General features: G+C 37.7%; 1 protein-coding gene across 10 annotated transcripts in view; it reads left to right on the top strand.

Annotated features, from left to right (window-relative positions):
- LOC111248298 (uncharacterized) overlaps window positions 1-18209 on the top strand; it is a 72163-nt gene that overhangs the window by 31860 nt on the left and 22094 nt on the right. For 3 of the 10 annotated variants that reach the window (XM_022800406.2, XM_022800404.2, XM_022800405.2), the window contains exons 1-2: window positions 9594-10018; window positions 10507-11024. The exons of 2 other annotated variants lie outside the window; for them this stretch is intronic. Coding sequence is in view for 5 of the 8 variants with exons in the window: in XM_086982837.1 (XP_086838963.1) it covers window positions 10976-11024 (49 nt within the window). In the remaining 3 variants the exon portion in view is untranslated. Of the gene's footprint in view, window positions 1-9592; window positions 10019-10506; window positions 11025-18209 lie in introns of those variants that run through there. 5 more of the 10 variants (XM_086982838.1, XM_022800398.2, XM_086982836.1 and 2 more) reach the window with 5 other exon arrangements.

Here is an 18209-nt window from a genome sequence, read left to right as displayed (position 1 = left end):
GTTCCGCATATTTAGTCTGTACAGCGAAGAAGCAATTTTCAAGGACATAGTCTATAAGTTGTATGTGGATGACCTATGACTACATGCCGTAATGGTTTGATAGGTGGGAGTTACTGCGGTCTTTAATTGACGCAGTATCAAGGCGATCTGATGTCATTGCTATAATTACATCAGTATCTACATGTGCGCTTTATCAACGAGTGAGCACGATTTTGCAAGTGGGGTTGCTCTATGGTGACAGGGAATACTATAAAATTTTCCCCTACCCGATAGAGTAGAGAATATAATAATTTAGAAGGCACTGAAATCATTCGGGCATCAAACTGTTGCTTTGAAACACAATTTTGTATTTCATGGTTCAAAAATCGTTTAGCTTTAGACTACAACAGCGAAGTTGTGTTTAACTTCTTATGCCCGACGATGATAAACGTTTTGAGCTTTGTGTCCTATTTTGGCCTCAATTAAGCATTGCAACTTCAAACGGCTGGCCTTTGCCTAGACGAAAAGAATTGTGTCTATGTTCCCAAAACCACCTTGCACGTTGTTAGCTTCAGAAAACAAAGTTTAATCAGCATAGTACCATTATAGAGACACATGGTTCAAGAATGTGGCCCTTAAAGTTAAAAAAAAAAAAACACTCAACGCACTCAAAAGGGTGCAGAACTAGTGTATTCTCTATTCATGCGTAAGACCGTTGTGAGATGCGGTGTTTTCAGGGAATTGGTAAACTCCGCAACGCAGTTGGCCTTGAAAAAATTTTGGAAAGTAGTAAAGCGAAATGCAATAAAAGATTATATTCTAATTATCCAAAGGAAAAGCCTAAACAGTGGAAAAACAGCCAGTGATAGCCAAGTAAAAGCATGCTAATAATAGTTTTATGTGAAGGCTAAAATGAAGGACGGGATACACAGAAGAACAAGGTGTTTAGACTTGTATATTATATATATATATATATATATATATATATATATATGGTCTCGTTAGTTGACGTAAGAGGGGGTTTATTGCTTCACGCTTACTTCACACATCTTTTATTACTGCGTATTGGTCTATAAAATGCAAAAACATCGGTGAGTGTGGTTATTGGAAAGACGTCTGATTTCCGCAAAAGAACACCAAGAAGAAAACCTTCATTTTATACTATATTTAGTGAGTGTTGGCCGTCTGTGATGCGCGAAGGGTCCCATCGGAAATATGCTTTGCAAACTCGGAGTACGCACAGTCCCTTACTATAAAGTTAAGCAGTATCATGATATCAAACACGTTTTTTTTAGATCAAATACATCATTATATAGGTAGTGCGAAGTCGCATTGATACCTGCCCTGTGTTCAAAAATTTGGTTACCTGGACTGTGAGCGGCTTATCTATAAAGATGTTTGAGCACCCGCTATCGTGACCTCCAACTGCTTTCAAATTAAAAGACACCGACCTCATTGCTCTACCATCGCATTCTTTAGTACGGTCGATTAATAAAATTTTAAGCTGAGGGAAAGACTAGGGCACCAATGCATAAGCAACGTGCATGTGTGACGAAACCATAATGGGCAAGCTCTGGAATTTCACATGGGAGGAAATGTAACTATCTTTTCTAAGTGTATTTAGATAGGCTAGGGAAATTTTTTGTCTTTGATATACCTTAGTTGGTAACGTATTTGCCTGCTAATCTTAGGTACACATTGTGGTCTAGGCTCGAGTGCGGGCATAACACACGGCTCGTTTCGAAATGGGGGCCAGCTGTTTAATGGAATGCCTAGCGGAGATACCGAACTCGAAACAGAGGCAGGAAACTTTAAAGTACGCAACTTTATTATGGTTGCAAGTCAACGTGCCAAATGACACAAGATATGAAGGATAACCTAATTTCTCAGTCAACGAGGCAGCAACGAATGCCCGGAAGACCGCGGTAACAGAGTACTCATGCGGAATACATAATTTGCCTGTAGTCGGGTCCGTTTGTAATTACACATTTTATTAAACTGTTGAATCGACTGTATTTTTGTTCTTCCACCGAGTACTACTGAATGAGACAAGGACAAAGGTCTTGTTTGGCACAATGGAGAGTATATAGGCTACTCAGTCTTCTTGTACGCGTACTAACTCTCATGTCATTCAACTCGTAAATTACTGTTAGAAGTGTCCGCATGGGTTTCCAAGGCAGATCGCCTTTGCTGTCCGTTGGGGTTGTCTTATCTCCGCGACAAGATTAAAAGCCTGGCAGCAGTTGGCGTTACCGGCATAGCGTTAACCACTGTGTCGACTGCTCTGTTGAGAACGTTGTTCGAATAAGTAAAAATCAATAACGCTGCTTTTTAGCGTTAGAAAGGCACTTTTATCAAATGGAGGAATTTGAAATATAACATATTGAATCGAAAATATAAGTATTTTACATCACTCATTGATACCGCATGATGATATATACATTTATAGATTGGTTAAAATAACTAAACAGTACCTTCGCTATTATGAACCATCTTAATTAGTCTTCAGACATGTATATATTACTTATACGTTCCATGTGAACCTACTAAATCCAGTTTGCACTAATGAATGCTTACTCCATAAATGATTTCTGTTGATATCAATGAATTGTAACATAAGGCAGGTAAAATAATGGCATCTAGATTAACAAAACGTCTTTAAAAAAACGTCGTTTAGGTTAGGTTACGATGATATTGAGATCTTTCTTTAAAATAGTTAGCTTACGAGTCAGCACTCAGTCAACTGAGGAAGTACAAACGAATTATATCGACATAAAGACAGTTCAGATTGCCTAATCACAAAACATTAGAAAATCATCATATGTGTCGAATTCGATTCCGCTTTATGATAAATATTAAAGGAAACCTCGAAAACTGAGTTTTTCAGCACGGACATGTTATTTGATGGAAATCAGAAAAATCTACTGCCACGCTGTCCTTGCTGTCGAAGATCAATTGATCCATATGTTTGAATAAGAAAGGGGAGTTAGACTATATTTCATTTGATTTTAGAACAACCTACTTTTTACCACTTCGCTTTTGAAACTCTGATTGCTTCACAAATCATTGGGTAAAGGCTATTATACGAACAGGGCCCTTAGTTAATATTATTTACGGTAGACCCTTCGAATTATGCTAATTCAGTTCTTCGTTTTTATACTATATGTTACAAATAGCTTACCACAAGGCAGGAAGCTCTTCCGAATATAATCGATTAGGTTTCTCAACAGCCTGTAGAAGCTGAATTGTTTATATTTCTAAAAAATGTTGTACTCCGTTTAAATTATATTAGTCTGTCCAGTGCTATGTAACGGATCGAAGAACAAGAATAACATTTAACTCGGATAGTATCATTAAAAGGTGACATTTGAAGGACCTGAAGTGAAACATCAAGTCTTTGGCTGTTTGCAATTATAGGCTGTTCGAATGTCATCAAAGAATAATGAGTTTAAAGGCAAAAAATATTTAACGCTGAAAAGCAACATTCGCTTACTAAGCTTTTGTTTCTCGAAGGTGAGTGCGCTGCTAGAATCCATTGAAGATATGTTGCAAATATTCGGTAAGGTTCGTTATTGGCGTAATCGTTGAAAAACGGAATTAAAAGGTTTAAGAGCGCAAAGCGAGTGACTGCGGCTCAGCATCTCAAATGGAAGAACGTGTTGCTGTGGAACCACATAAACTTTGGACACGGTTAGAACATGGACACTGCACTCTCTATCAAATGAACATAGAATTAATTGAAGCAAATGTTATCAGATTTAAACGCTGTACATGAAAAAGAAGAAGAGCAAAAGATGGGTTCCTAACCAGCTAAATCTCAGACAGGTGGAAACGCATGTAGCGAGTGTACTTTAGAGACAATCTGTGCAACCATTGCTATGGTACTACGGCTGGAATATACTGCTACTATACAAAGCATAGGTTAATGTACGCGGCATACCCAAAAAAAATAGGGCAAGAAAGTGACGTTAACCAATAATGAAAGCGACTTCAATGTCAGTCCTGGCAGTAGACCTGCGCTTAAATTCACACTCACAACCGATATTAGGAGCATTCTACTATCATTAGATATTGCTCAAAAAGGAAAGGGTCAGTGCTGCCCCCCGACGCCTTCAATACCAAAAGCACTTTTATGGGGTGCGTGGTGATCGACAACGCGTGATCCCATCGCCTCGAGTTAATCACGGCCAAAGTGATGATTGAGCGACGGTTCCAGGCCGCTTAAATCCGTATGATTTCGATCGTTCTCACTCGTTTAAAAAAGCGATAAGTAGCATGGCCTAACGATCGATTTTCTTAAAAAAGCCATCGATCAAACGATTAGGTGTACCAACACAAATTACAGGCACACAGTTGTTAAAAAGCTCCTAGAGCGCTTGTCTTATTATACAAATAATAATTGATTTTTCGTCTGACATGTATCAACTATTTTGGTACTTAATATAACCTAGAAGTTTTTGATTCACTAAGCATCTTCGAGTGGTCTAATAGGTTCATTTCACACAAATTATATGAATGGTTTTTCAGTTCCTAGAATTGTCATGATATCCAAAGTTTATCTTTAAATTTACATAACGATCAAAAGAAAATCCGTTGTGCAGTACTCTTGTTCTAACTTTACGGTTAAATGTGTAGCGTTCCCGCAGAATATCTTATTTTAAATTTACATCTATTTCTTGTTGTAGAGTACGGCGAGCGTTCGTACTAGCGCTAACTATTAAGTTTCAATAGCGTCTTATTATTTAAATTAAGTTACAGATTTTCACTCAGTACGGTTAGCTTTATACCGGAATAACAAACACCAGTTGATCACTAACAAATCCTTCGATTAAAGAATAAACGGTTGGAGAAGTGAATGCTAGTTGAGATTCCTAGAAGTAATCAACTTCGTCGAGGATGATTAGACATATTGATCTAATACTACATAATATCTTAAGATTTATATTTAATTTGATTTAATTCAAGCTTCTAGCTTTGTTTTGTTTGCCTTTTTATTTGCTCATCTGCATCAGTCGATTGTAGCTTTTATATTATTGTTATATACTTGTAGTAACAATAATGCTGTTAGTAATGGTGCATTGATAATTATTGTATGAAACATGTGTATATGTAGGTAAATTCCTTCATTGGTCCTTATTTGGTATATTTTACTTACTCTCGCAAATAAGGTGGGTAAGTGGCAGTGGCAGTCGAATTACTGGATGCAAGCCAAACGAGAATACGGAAGTGTACCCAACAGTTGTTGACTTTATAACAACAGCAACAAGGGAATTTTTTCAAATATGGACGCTGGAAGCCACTAGACAGCTTATTTCTTGGCCGTCAACGTCAAAATGGTGTTGATAATATCATCAACGTCATTTTACTGGCACATATTACAAATCAGAGTGACGTGCTTCAAAGCTATATTGCTAAAACGCAATATAGCTAAGTTATATATAAGCAATACGTTAAGTTAACATGCAGCTGTTATTAGTTTCCTGTGTAATGGACGCACAAGGCATAGGCTGAAGGCCTGTCCATGGGACTTTTTTTTTTAGAATCGATACTTAACCAGGACGCACTAGACACAAGTTATCTTTCTAGCAGGTGCCTACTTTAGTTTAGTCTTATTACTATGTCTATCTGATATTCTATTTTGGGTATCGTACACTCGCGGTAGCTTTGGGCATAGTTGCAAAATGTTATAGGTTAACACAGATGCTTAAACAGCAAAATAAATGCGACTTAAGAAGCCATATTTTAATATTTCTTAAGGTAGAATCATCTAGCTTTTGGGTATATATAGGCGATATATTTGATGATATTTCAAATTCAAATTTTATCGCGTATCCAATCATGTTAATCACGACCGGTCTTTACGTATTGCTACTAGCAAGTTATAAAGTCTAAAAAAATCTGCTTCAGCATAATAATGCAATATAAATATGAAAAACAGTTAAAGCAGTAAAGTAGCCGAATCATTTATTGCTTTTGACACTAACATTCAAGCATTATCCAAAGAACCTTTATTACATGTCTTCAAGGAAAATCTTTTACATGCAAAGTATGTGAGTTGGATTATCGGTTGGTTCACGGAGGAAACGGTTGTGCTAGGAAGCAAGCGTACCTACTGCTTTCAATGTTAAACCTTCTTCTTTCCACATGGCTGACTTCTCAAGTCAGGACCTGAATCAGAGCACGGCTGTCAACTGCAGGATCCCTAACGCACAAACCCCATTACCACATCTCATTAAGGCGACCTTTAACACCTCTGGTGGAGAATTGGTTGGGGCAGAATTCCCGCAGCGAACACACAAACGAATATACGCTGTCAGTGTATTACTGAGTTTTTACAAGAGGTATTATTTATACAAGGATGCGATCGGACTGAATGGGCCAAATATAAAGCACATATGCTCCCAGCAGGTCGATTTAAAGAAAAAAGAAATATTAAAGAACACTGTACGGACTTATCAATGCTAACAAAATGAGAACATTGTGCAAAACCCCATTAGAAAAATTACCTATAATCTGTCCTCCTTTTGGGTGTTTTGAATCGTGCTTTGAAAGATAGTAAGGGCATAGCAAATATAACCGACCTTCTGGAACACTTATAAATAGAAATTCTAATTAATAATATATGACAATTAGACCAGTAGTAAAGAAATATTCATTTACAGGATAAGGCATATTATTGGAGCTTAGAAGTCAGTGCAGTAGATTTCTCACAGTAGATATCTTAGAGGCATTCAAAACAATGGTACGACTTTCGGCTAAATGTCTTCTAAGGTTTTTCTACCCGAGACAATAAAAAATTTAAAGGCATATGTATGCCAAGAACGATCATGTTGGCAAGATGACAGTATTTCGATGCATCTCCGTATCGTACAAATCAAGCCTATAGCGTTCGATCTAGCTAGATTGTACGTGTGTACCTTTTATGAACCTCCTTCTACAAATATTTGAATTATGGGAGCGCATGTTTTTATTGCTTCTATGGTTGAAACATGGGCATTTAAATAATCCTCAAATAATTCTAGTAGAATGTGCCTAGAAAAGATTTTCTTTAGGAGTTTACAGGAGCACTAGCAGTGGCGTTGTTACTTTTTCTGTGAAGACAAGAATATGAAGGTTGACGCATTCTTTTCTTTAAAATGACAAGAAAATCCCAGTATTTTTTCTGAGTAGGAAATAACACATTTTTTTATTCCTGTCACATGTAAAGTTTTATGTTATGTACTCCCTGTCATTGTTGATGGTTTTCTCCAATTCTTCGACGATACAATCTATGCCGTTTCATTAGAATATAGTGGATTTCCTTTTGAAAAGTTTTTTTTTCCAATCAAATTTTAAGTTCTGATTACTTCGAAGAAAACGATTTCTAATAAATTAGATCTTCAGAATTTCACCAAACGTAAAGCATAATATTTCTTTTATGAAGAGCTAGTTTACCTTGAGTTTTGGCCCCTTTCCTGGAGCCACTCATTCTTATCCCTAACCCATGTTAACGTACGGACACCACTTCTCATCAGGAGTGACAATTCCTTGCAACAAGCGACCCGCATGACGCATGACAATACCGGGCAAATGTTGAGATGCAACGTTAAGCCGCGATCCCTTATTACATTCGGTTAGTTTATGGGGTATTCAAGCTTTAAACTTCTGTGTAGCTTCAAGGAAATTAAGGTGATGAACGACGATCTTGTGACTGTAGCTTATCTTTTCAGCCAATTTTCTAAATATATGTTAGCTATCTTTTTTCAAAAGTGCCTCCATATGCTTGTCGCCAAACTCAGATAACCGACAAAAGCAAAGGGCATTCTCTAGGTTTTGGGCGCCGTTGGCAAACAACTTCTGCGACACCGTCGTTATCGTAGAAAAGGCAAATGTCTGGGGCTGTCTTGTATTTGTATACTTGTATTGTAATGAGGTGTATTTTGAACTCGACGAAAGGCACAATATAGGAGGTGTCAAAGATATACTTTTTTTCGATCTGGAACATTCATCATTGAAAATTTTTTTCAAGTCGAGATAGCACGCATAACACTACACCGTTACAGCACGCTGACAGAGTAGGAAAAGTGCCTTCTACCGATACATCAGAAGTAAACAACAAATGGGGAATAATGGTAAAAGTATTTTTAAGAACGCGAAAACTTTCTTGCCAGCCCTATACTTCAGATCTGCAGGTCCAGAGATTTGCAGCTTAGAACCAATTGTTTTTTTTGTCAATCCTGATCTGACCGAAATTATTGTATATCGTGATTTGCGCTTCGGTCGGACTAGTTCCGTTCACATTTAAACAGTGTCTCAAAGCCACAAACGGGTTCATTATCTAGCAAATGTTATGCTGACAGCCCGACGCGATTGCTCACGCTTATTTTTGCTATCTACTGTGGCCTGTTAACAAAAAATTTGATTCCTTTTTCTTCTTGTATCAACTATAATTGTTTTTATAAAAGATACACATCTCGATTTATTTATCACCGTAACTTAGATGTTTTTTGTGTACTTTGCTACACGCAAAGATTTTTCGCTGACAAGCGCACATATTTTTTGAAAACTAAATTTTTGTATTTTAGAGCATACCCTTATTTCTGTCAGTTAAGGACAAAACATTTATTTTGTCGCTTTGCTCAGAAGCAATGCTAAGGTGTTGGCGTACGCCTGGTCGCTGTGTGGGCGGTTGGTAAGACCTCATAAGTCATTTGAAAGAAAGCTAACGTTTAATAAAGCTAAGCTGGCGAAATAGACCTTAAAGAATAAAAGGCTTTTCGCGAGGCGAAAATCGCTGAATCGCTGATATCTCAAGTGTGGACGTAGCCACCGAGGGACCGGTCCGCGCCTTCGAAAAAACCAGTCCCGAAATCTAAAACATCTTCAACCATAATGTTTACAAATTGTGTTTCCGGAAAAAGCAATCTGACCTGAACTGTTAAGTTAAAAACATGAGAGGGCTAAACTAATATAACCAGAGGAACTGAAACCAAGAACTGACTTCTTCTTCAACAATATCAAGGGGTCGTTTGGGTCTACTCTTTTGCCAACTTGTTGCGATATCTTGTAGGATATCCTTGGACATCAACGTTACGAGAAGTTACCTCTAAGAGACCTTATACAGGTAAGCGTGCGAAGCAAAGAAAGAAATAATTTGCTAATTTGTTTACAATGGGGCATCCAAACAAAATATGATGAAAGGCGCAACTTTTAGGTGAGAAGCCAGTATCTGTTAGTACGTGCGGACAAAGGTAGGCACGTGACACCATAATATCGAGCATTTTTATGTTTAGTTAAGAGGTACTTTGTTACACATGCAAACCGCGATCTACGGCTTTGGCATCTGTAGCTATAGAAAACGATTCGTCTCTTCATTTTCATCTACAAATTGGTAGAATATTGAGGCTGTGAAGTGTCCAGGTTCAAAACTCACAGCGAAACAAAAACGGTGTTCGAAGTTCGCAGATGTGAAGTTAAGGATCGTCATTACGGTTACCACTGTCAAAGAATATTTAAGACTGCTTAGCGAATTACACTTAGGTGTTGCCGAAAATTAATACTATCATTGCAATATACGTCAGCCGTAAGATAGACAACACTTAATGAGATGAAGGGCTGGTTGTTAACAGGACCATTTTCAGTGTTTTAGGACGACGAAGTTATTTTGATGGAAACTGGGACTAATGCTATAGCTGATAGCGGTGAAAACAGCTGGTTTAAGGTTATAACAAGGCAAGCTGTGACTTCAAATTAGGCTAAACAGCTAGGATCGAAGTAGTAATCGAGTGGCCAAATAGTTCGTTAGCCGAATAGGACGTTCTAGGAAGCTTGTCCGTAGTAAATGTGCGTGTATCGTTAACAGAAGAGCCATCTTTTATGTGACACTACGCAACAACACGGCCTCAACCGTCATATACTAAACATAGTTTCGTATATAGCCGTGTTAACTAATCTCGGCAATTTCTCGGCATGGGAGATACGAATGCTAGCGAGCTACGAGTAATATTACGGCGTCTGAAATCGGTTCGACAGATGATATGTCAACAAACATGCCATAAATGTCTCTGTCCGCTTAATTTCCTTAAACTTATTGAATGTATCTCGTTGGTTATCTATGTATATACGCAAATACAATACGTAATATACATCGCTCAAATGAGCTGTCAGAATATTTAACATAATGTAGGTGATGAATTTTGCTAATTTTGTGGGTGTCAGAGCGGACAACTTGAACCTAGGCGCAAGCGTTAACTGCCGCGGGCATCACCATACTCGTAATACTTTGGGTAACACATAAAGGCAGCAGTCCTGTATATTATGATGATATGATGATGTAGCTCTCACCAGAGAGGGAGGTATTTTGGGAAAAAGTTTATCTTTTGTTAAGACCAATTGTATCAAATGTAGCTTTAAAAAGAAAAGAAAGAAGAAACTGTCGCATATGTGTATGCAATATAAAGTTGCGAATATTTTTCTGATAATTTTTTTTTAGATAATAATTATTCCAAAGGTGTCGGAGCGACAAACACGCATATACTTTTTTTTCAGAAAATGGCCTAAAAATTGACCACCAGCTTTTGCGGGCGGGCGAAACAAAACGAGCAAGTCTTTCCACGTCAGTAAGTGAGCGAATTTATTCTTTGGCCATGAAACACTTGGAGATGAAACAACTGAATGCAGAAATGAACACCAGAGATGTTTATTCTGGACCCAAAATCGACCCGTACCTTAGGTTAATGAAGAAGTTTTAACCTGGCAATAAATTCGACAAATTTTCTTTAATGTATAATTATCGATCCCAACTGAATTTACCAATGATTTTGAAAGTAAATGTAAAAAAGTAACGCGCGTCTAGACTGCAATCAACGAATCCTACCAAGAAGAATCTGTTTGTAAAATTAAGAAAATAGTATTTCGTAAAAAGTGGTCTAATCCTGGTTTGTAATTTGTCGGCGAGTGCCATGCGAAAGGATACTACGCGGATTTACTGCTCCACCTCTGAACTTTTGGGCCTGAGATGACATTCGGCGTCCCCAAGAAGCAAAAAATCGAGTTCTACGTGCTCGGTAAGTGTTCAAAAAGATCATCCTGTTTCGTCCCGGCAAAACCATTCACAAGTCTGCGACAATCTCATACACATATCTTCCCTATCCGCTTTACTATTTTCTTGAATGACTGTTTTCTCATTAAGCATCTGAAATAGCAGCACTATTGAAGCCTCTTTGGTAATTTTGTACCAGACAATAGGAACATGGAATATATAGGATAACTTGAACTGAACAAGGAGCTAAGAACAAAAGCAAGCTAGTGTGCATCAAACTTCTTGAATTTACAAACGTGGTAGTCTCTGAGACATGAGACGACTAGCAATTGTACCATTTGTCTCACGCACACATACACACGCATATAAAGTCGCCAAAATGGTTTTAATCGTATTTGTTTATTAAGTACGCACAGTAAACAGTGCCGTATTAATGGGTGATGTAGTAAAGTACTGATACGTACATTTTTGTATATGAAGTCTAAAACGTCTCCGTCCTTTTGAACGTACTGAAGTAAATGAGCTCATCCTGTATAAATATTTTATACAATTGTAATACCTTGTACCACCAAATATAAAGGTATTCCAAAGATATAGTCACTTTTTCTCCCATAATCTTCCTCAGAGTCATACCATAGCTTAGATGGTATAGTTAAAGCAATATGAGCATAGATATAGCATATTCTAGCCTTATGTGTAACTAAAATGTCGAAAAGTGATGCTGATTCGTCATAGGCAGGTTCTGCTAACGAAGGCAGCTGGTGGCAGTGTCAACGCTACCAGAACGAAGTAGAGTAGGTTTTAAACAAGAAAAAATGCACATAATATTGTTACCTGTTTGTTGTAGCGGAACTAATTGCTTTGTCGTTTTATATAATACCTGAAAATATTTTGTAAAGGAATTAGAGAACGTCAGTCGAATGGTAAAACCTAAAAACATGATTGAGATGTAAAGTATATCTATATATATTAAGCTGCTGACACTAGCGGGCGTTTCCTACACATCGTTGCAATCTAGTGGGTTCAACAATTCGTAGTTGATCCCACATCATGCATCACTCTACTTGAAATTCTCTCCCATCACAACATCTACACGCGCTTTTGTATGGCTTTGTGTCGGATCTGAGCCTAGTGTTGTTATCGAGCAATAAGGGACCTAGTCTCTATATGAATAGTGCCGCTGCACGGGTTTGTGGATTGTCTCCCTTCTGTCGCGAGCAAATGGGCGTGCTCACTTCTCCATGTACTGAAGCAGAGTACTCGGAGACGCACACACTGCTGTACTAAAATACAGCAACGTGTTTCTCTTGGGCGCTGTTTCCTGTCTATTGGCCTCTACTGTCCTGGCTTCGTGATGCATTACAGGAAGCACGAAGTACTTTGCATTAGTCTCTAGCGCTTGCTCTCATGACATTCACAACTCACTCCGATGTCGCTATAATTTCAATGTTAGGAGCGCATTGTATATCGTGTGCTTATATATAGGCAACGAGTGTGCCGCAAAGCTAAGCCGTCGACTCAATCATGTCTTTGAGTTTCAACTTAAACCGCGTCCCCGTTTCAAGCTTTTGTCGGCATAAAAGCAAAGGACACTGAACAAGTTGGGCGGAACATCGAGCCATAGGCTACTGGACTCTGCCGATGAACTTAAAGGGCACAGCCAAGGCCGAAGCCGTCAAAGTTAGAATGCCGTTACTGGTTGCCCTGGTGCTACAACTAGTATTCATCACATCAACCCCGTCGTGAAAGATAACAATTCGTCTTTGAAAAGAACTCCTTTTAAAGTTATTATCGTGACTGAGCAATATTTTAAGCCCCCTGATTGCAGTGATTATCCTAAACTCAGATTAAAATCGTTGCGCCCCTGAAAAAGCGAAAAACATACAGAGGATAAGAAAAACTTGCAGATAAACAATAACAAAAAATTATTGAAAACGCACTCGAAAGTAGTTGAAACATTTAACAGCTGGCAAAGATATAACTTTTACCTTTTTATTTGTGAGTTTTTTTGTTTTATTATTGATTTATTTATTGAATTTGTGATATTTAATGCTTCTGTTTATCTTTATAGAAGTGGTTGATGCTGTTTTTTGTTTGTGATAAAAGGCACCTTTTTATGCAATTAAGTACATCTAATTTGGGCCTTGATCTATACAGTTGAAGATTTGTGCTAAGCTGGTTCTCCAATAGTAGCCGAAAAAAAATAAAGGTCAAACATTTTTCCTTGTAACGCAACAACGGCCAAAGGGATTTAAGAACATTGAAGCGTGTTGGAAAACGAATTTCCGGACGACGTACCTGTTTTTATGTTGCGCTAGGAATTGAGCTTTCTCAAGGAAATGTAGCTGCCGTTACGTACTATGCCGATCTCCTTATCGGTAACTCATTCAACACAAATACCATACAGCAACTGTGGTTAGCGCAGTTCCGGCCGCTAGAATCTGATATTAAACTCTGCTGAAAAAGTTTGCTTTTTTTGTAGCTTGAAATTTTTTTTTTAGCAAAACTTTTGTAAATAAGTAAAACAGGAATTAAAACATCAAAAAAATCTTCGAAATACGTGATATTATCTTTTAGTTTTCAATATAGAGTATTTATGTATTTGAAAGCTTTAGGGTAGTTGTTTTCATTAGCTTCGCCGCTTAATGCGCAGCGCTTATTTAGCAAATGGGCAAACGAGGTATCAATATTACCCCAAGTATATCTGGCTTGAGATGTATACATACAATGTATAATTATTGAAATCAGAGAAATATTAATTTAGAAAACCTAAAATTTTATCCACAAGAGCTCAATGTAGTAGTTATCCGAAGTGCGCAACTATTACAACTGCGAAACGATAAGTTCATTGAAATACGAAATGACTCGAGTGTAAATAGCTCTAACCTAAGGATGAAATCTACCTAATTGACGTAGAAAATATTGATTCTTGTTAAACGTAAGTTGTAGTGAATAATTAGAAATTCAGGGTGTGCCTATTTGAATCTTGGCTGTTTGTACGATGGCGTGTTTAAAATAAGACTTTTTCTTATGCTTTGTTTCTATGACTGTATTTAAATAAAAGCAAATACTTCAACGATTTTTTTGCATGTGCTAAAAGTGTCATTTCTGACGGTCGGGTTAATTCAATAAAACCCCTATTCGCTGTGATTACAGCTTTAGTCGTTTTGAAGATTTTTATTTTAATTTGCAAATAGCTTTTTACTAGTAACTGTGCATCAAGCCATATTGGTAGATGTAAATTCGCTACATACAAAAAAAGCCAAGGGAATTTACTTTTGGAATAATAAGTCCCAAATTGCAAGAGCTTAAGCAATCAAAGAGTGCGAAAACGTAAAAAGCCTTAAGAAGACTAGTAATTAGAGCATGTCTGAACTACCGCATTGCCATTTAACCTTCTATGCAAAACGGCAGTTAATTTATGTATAAAAACCGCTTCGGTAAATTTTTAAAACCTTTAGATATAAACCTTATCGAAGACCTTTTGGTCTGCCTCACATTTTTCAGAAGCCGCATGAAAGTCACAACAAAATCTATTATCCATTTTATGCAAGAAATAACGCTTTTCGTCTCGGTGGGGGGTTTGCCGAGCACGAAAAATTTGAACAGTAGTTGATCTTTGCTTAAACGACCCACTGTTGCACGTCGTGAGAAGTAACGGATCAGCCATGCATGCAGTAATATAATATAATATTATATTATATTTTATTACTGCACTGCAGATCATATAGCGAGTATCTACGGACAATAGCTAGATAGAACACACAGAGGACAATCATAATTTTCAAAGGATATAGCATAGCCGGTCTTAATTGTAGATTTATGATAAGAATGTGCTTAGTAATACGTGCAAATCTACGTAAAGGCTGATAAGGGTCGCAGTCATTTCAATCAATCAGGTAAAAGATGCTCTAGCTACGGGCCATTTCCAGCTAACATCTAAATAATTCAACAAGCTCCTTTCGAGGTTTTTCTATGTGGCCAATTGTTTCAACAACCAAAAAGATTTTTTCGAAATCCACATTATTGAAGAGGCGCCTTAATTTTAAATAAATATAGTTTTACACATTTTTTTTAAGGTTAATATCAATCTTTCTTAAGATTTTTCTGCCTATCTAGCTAATTTTCGATCGTAATTATGTAAATGTGAATTTTTCTGCAACAGTCGTTTCCGCTAAATTAAATCGCTAGGTCATCGCTGCATCATTTGAAGCACGCATATCAAACTTTTCGGTTTCATTTCATAAACATCTTTTTGCATCAGTATTATCCACAATCTACCAAATTATGTTTTGATGATTTTTTTAAGATTTCTTTTTGAGAAAAGATGTGAGATCCTAATAATTCTATGTATGTTTCAATGGACTTTTAAAAATTGAGAATGTGCCATGAAGATCACAAAAATCATCATCGAGAGACTACTTAGAATATGAATATTCGGCAAAGAGAAAAAGGGGGAGCCTAAAATTAAAAAGATCGCTAAGCATTTGTAAATATGTTTCTATGAGTGTGGTAATATAAACTGCATGCAATGGAAAGGCATACATAGCGTCGCTATATTAGCCTATGCCCGTAGCAATATTAAAGGACAAATATGATGAACCGTACAAATAGTTAAACACGTTTATGGTGTTATTAGATTTGTGTGTAACCAGGGAGATGGAATAGCGAAGAATATGATAGCTTAGCAAGAACGTGTGTTGCTTTGTAATAATGGATTATTTTCTCTGATACTAGATTTATATATGTATATATAAATACGAATGGATATAATATCTTTGGTTACTATGGATGTAAATGTATATTAAAAACTAGTATATAGTACGGATGTTTAATAACTAAATAGAAACGCTATGATGACGCTCTATAAACTCCGTTTCTAGTATCAGTCTACAATGCAAAGATACCCTTTAGGGACCTAATCAACTCAGAACTTAATCAACAAAGGCTATTGAATATTTTATGAGTGAGTCCCCGACTAAAAGGGGATCACAGCTTCTCATTTTCGAAATTCTTAGATTACTACTGAGCGAGCATTGAGGTGCGTACGTCCGATCTCGTGGCCACGCATCTTTTGCATGTGTTTTTTCCGTACACACACGTAACATTTCTCACCTTTTGTTGAGCTTCTAATTTTCAAATATCTTAAGTTGAGTACATGAATTTGTCTTTTTAGGTTTTGAATGCTCAGATTCGAACGCACCAATTAACTTAAATGACGCCGGCCTGGCTGAGGCTTTAGCAGCCACCAGTACAAAATCTATATAACTTAAATTTTACGTTTTAATGGAGTTGGGTGGGCAATGTGCAAAGTATAATTATGTTTAGTTAAGAATATATCGTTTCCCGGAAGTCCGATCCAAGACTCGTACGACAATCCAAATGAGGATCCCAAAACCTTGTTTATTACAGAAATATATTCCAGGAAAAATATTCTCAGCAATTTGGTAGAGGTTACAAACTTCACTCAGTTCTGGATCACTCAACAGATACTCGGGCAACGCAAAAGCTATTAGCTATAGAGGAGACGCGTAGCCTGAACATGCATTGTTAGTATATCATCAGTCAATCAACTTCGTCGTAATTGACATCAACTTCAGTTCTTCAGGCACTCGTTGGACCCATCAATCGGTATTTGTAGTACGACTTTTAACGACACTTGATCGAAAAAAGATGGGCCTCTTTACAGACATCGTGGATGCTAAAGGATCATATCTCAGTCATTCAGACAACGGACTAGTCCAGCGTAAGCTCAGGCAACACGCGCACCAGGGATCCGCCAAAGGAATCAGTCAGAACGCATCCGTAAAAATCTGGTATCGTTTTTTGTCTGTCATGCACGCATCTGCATGGCAATGCTGCTAAATCCTGGCCTGAGCTCTCATTTTCTCTGCAGAGATATTCTCTAAAGCACGTTCTGTCTGATTCAGAAGTGCGAAATTAAAAAGTGCTTTGGGTCTCTTGCTCGTACTCATCAAGCAAGCTGCGTGGCACTTTTCTACAGTCGTGCGAACCACGCCTTTGTCTACGCCCTATTCAAGTTAACAGATGCTAATAAGGTCATACAGACAATACAGCTTTGGGTCTGCATTAGGGCATGTAAAGGAAAAAGAACTTCTGATTTCATTATGAGCTTCGCACTTGAAAAGTGTTTTGAAAAGTTCGTACGAAAATTTTATGCACATTTGAACTGTGCTCTTAAACATACCGGTGTTTGATTTGACTTGTCGAACGCCTATCACGTTTTACACACGCGCTAGGTACCTAATTTTAGTTTTTATTTTAACCAATAGTAGCAACAACTTAACGGTCGATATAAGTGGGCAGTAGGTAGTGCCAAAGCTGGATGCTAAGGGGTCACCCTCTGCAGGCCTGGGTTAGGCTGCAAGCTTTGCTGAGATTTCGCAAGGTTCAGCTGTAGGATTGGAACTTGACATATGACGACGTGCTGGCTGGACGTTGCAAGAATGGAATGCATAGCCTACTCGGATTATATAGCGGTGTTAGTGACAGCAAAGACAGAAACTAATCCGATAGACAAAGCACATGATACCAGAGAGCAAATTGGCACATGGTGAAGCGCCAATATCTGGAGGTCGTTCTGGTAAAAAACAAGGCTGTCCAACTGACAGAAAAGAAGGATGCACAAAATGATAGAGCTTGAGCCGGTACCTGTAAGTCTCGACATGTTTACTACGGCGATCCGGGCGACCAAGAACTTATAGCGGATAATGATTTAAACAAATAAGCCGTACAAGGTACGTAATGGCGTTTGTGGTAGAGCCTATTTCCCTGTATGTCTGTCCTATATTGAGAGGAATGGCGCTAAGCAAGGACAAGAAAAACAGGTTAAGCTACTGTCAGGTCAAAGGGTAGCAGCAATGAAAGCGGACATGGCTTATAGAACAGTATTTATAGGACGCCGTCGTTATAATGCTCACCAGAGTGCACTCTTAAGATATAATGGCAGAAAAGAAAGCAGAGTCAAATAGACCTTAATCTGGTAAAAACTTACAAGGCTACTATAATAAAGTCACAAAATCAGCCCAAGAAGACGGATTCGCTTTCACGTTCTCAACCTGTAGATCTATAACAGAATCTAACCGGACACCGTCAATTTGAGACTTAAACATAGAATGAAGTTGCAACTATTCACCTAGGTAAAGGTAACCTTTGAATAAGATCCTATAGTACATATTATATATATATA

The sequence above is a fragment of the Varroa destructor genome, unplaced genomic scaffold (genome assembly GCF_002443255.2).
Source record: "Varroa destructor unplaced genomic scaffold, Vdes_3.0 BEIS01000003.1, whole genome shotgun sequence".
In the NCBI taxonomy this organism is placed as follows: Eukaryota; Metazoa; Arthropoda; class Arachnida; order Mesostigmata; family Varroidae; genus Varroa; species Varroa destructor.
Note: the sequence above shows the minus strand (reverse complement) of the source record. Positions and strands in the feature narration are given on the sequence as shown.